Here is a 2,456-nt window from a genome sequence, read left to right as displayed (position 1 = left end):
AGGTGGTGTGTGAGTGTACACACAGTGTGCAGCTTTGAGGTGGTGTGTGAGTGTACACACAGGTCGTGTGGCTTTGAGGTGGTGTGTGACTGTACAGGTCGTGCATCTTGGAAACTTGTAGCCATTTTCACATCTAATTTTATGGCTGTCTCTGTTCATTGTGATAACATTCATAAGTAAATGAATTGTCTATGTTGTTTTTTTCCTGTGTTCCACACATCAGCAGATGTGGACTACAAAGTAGTGCTGTGTCCTTTATAATTTGAAATGAGTAGCAATTAAAAACTTTGTTTAAAAAAAATGGGTGTTTTAAGCACAAATGCAACTTCTCAGTCTGCAGCAGTCTTATAGTGGTTTATTTTTCTCTAATGCAAAAATCTATTAGGTAAATAATTTGACAGCTAAATTTGTGATTTTTTTCCATGCACGATGCAATGAATCTAGAAAAGACACAGTGCTGGTTAGGAACAAGAATTTACATTTGTGGCTTTAGAAGTGTAACACAGAAAAGATGGTCCCAAAGTAGTAATCCAGGCTGTTTTAACATCAACATATTTCATCAGGAGCAATGGGTGTTCCCGAGTTCAAATACATACAGTTATATGCCAGGTGTAATGTAAAGGATTCTGAGTGTCTACCCTTGAAGAACTCATAATTAGTAGATGAAAATGTGGCTTTTAAAACAAAAGGTGTATTTCAGTGCTTTCATTGAAAAAAAGATCACCCCAAATCCCCAAGTCATGAGTCTGTAGTAATTCTCAGTTATCCAGAGAAGGACCTACAGACAAGACTTGGTGCAGTTACGAACATGTAGTTCTTGAAATATAGATTCATGGGTGGATGTTATGTGAGCTGCCGTCCTCTCTTGTCCCAGGGGCTGACAAGCAGAGCTAATCAGCTAGTTACACTGGACCCTGTGCAGCTGGTGTGATCCCCACAGGCCAGTCAGCCCTGGTGGATTAGAGGTGAACGTGCATTGTAATTTCAGTGACCTTCTTTTCCTTCCCTATGACATTGCAGTTTGGACCAGAAAACCCCTTTCGAACACAGCAAATGGCCGCCCCTAGAAATATGCTTTCTGGGTATGCAGAGCCTGCACATATCAATGACTTCATGTTTGAACAGCAAAGAAGAACATTTGCCACGTACGGTAAGATGATGATAAAAACTTAAACAGTTGTGAGTTTGGCTTTATTAATAGAATGAGTAATGTATGCCATCACTGATTTTGTCTTCTGGCTTTTAAAATTTATTCATCTAGCTTTCAACAGAGAGGCCGTGTACCTTCTCATGCTCGCCTATAAATACTGAATAGGAAGTGATCGCAAATATTGAGTTTTTATTTTAAATCCTCTTTGATTTTTCTCAGTACTGAAAACAGTCTGTACTCCTAAAACCATAATGTCCTGTTTTGTACTTGGTAATGAACACTTGTTATTAGATCTCCATCACATCCAGATTATTATTGTTAATGAAAATATATAATATGAAAAAAATTACATTCATTATCTTATATACTACTTAACTTTGTTCTGTTTCTCAAACTTTATTTCTTAAATATTTTCTCTTAATTAGTATAGGACATTAGCCAGTAGAATAGTAACGAGTTCATAGTATAAAATAGCTATATTCTCTCAGTGGTGATATTTTTGAATTAACCAGAGTGAAAAGTGGTTCTGAAGAGGATTTGTCCTACATTGTGAGGTTATGTATTACCATGGCAAGTACCAGTCACAGTGAAATCTGCATACCAGCTGGGAATGTAGCTCAGTTGACAGACTGCTGGCCCAGCAGATACAAGCCCTGGGTTCAGTCACCAGTGTAGCATAACTTGGGTGATGTGGTAATGTATACCTGTCATCAAGTATTCCAAAATTATAGGTCTGAGAACTGCAGTTCAGGGTCATCCTTGGTACATAGTGAGTTTAGGCCAACTTGGGCTACATGAGTTCCTGTCTCAAAGGCAAACAACAACCACAGGGATTGTATACTACAGAAATAACCTTAAAAGATTTCATTGATATCTCTAGGACAGTAAAATGGTTACAAATTCACTTTGTACCCATTGCTTCTAGAAAGAGTCCATTGTAAACCTACAGTGATGTGTGACACATTAAAAACTAAGCTATAGACACCCTGTCTTAAAAAAGTAAAATAAAATGAAATTAAAATTAAAAAAAAAAAGACATTGAGTTTTGTCTCTCCTGGTTAGCAGCAGTGGGCTAGGGCAAAGGACGAGGATATGGTCAGTTAAGAGCACTGACTGTTCTTCAATTCCCAGCACCCACATGGTGGCTCACAACTGTCTGTAACTCCAGTTCTAGAGTGTCGAAAGCTGTTTTTGCTTCTGTGGCCTGAGCCACTCACATGGTACATAGTCATGCATGCGCATGCGCCACTCACATGGTACATAGACATGCATGCGCCACTCACATGGTACATAGACATGCATGCGC

General features: G+C 38.7%; 1 protein-coding gene across 1 annotated transcript in view; it reads left to right on the top strand.

Moving 5' to 3' along the window:
- Window positions 1–2,456, top strand: part of Cdc40 (cell division cycle 40) — a 52,870-nt gene that overhangs the window by 25,468 nt on the left and 24,946 nt on the right. Inside the window, exon 3 of the mRNA XM_031348485.1 lies at window positions 1,021–1,150. Within this exon, the coding sequence (XP_031204345.1) occupies window positions 1,021–1,150 (130 nt within the window). The remainder of the gene's footprint in view (window positions 1–1,020; window positions 1,151–2,456) is intronic.

Source organism: Mastomys coucha, unplaced genomic scaffold, assembly GCF_008632895.1.
Source record: "Mastomys coucha isolate ucsf_1 unplaced genomic scaffold, UCSF_Mcou_1 pScaffold3, whole genome shotgun sequence".
Taxonomy (NCBI): domain Eukaryota; kingdom Metazoa; phylum Chordata; class Mammalia; order Rodentia; family Muridae; genus Mastomys; species Mastomys coucha.
Note: the sequence above shows the minus strand (reverse complement) of the source record. Positions and strands in the feature narration are given on the sequence as shown.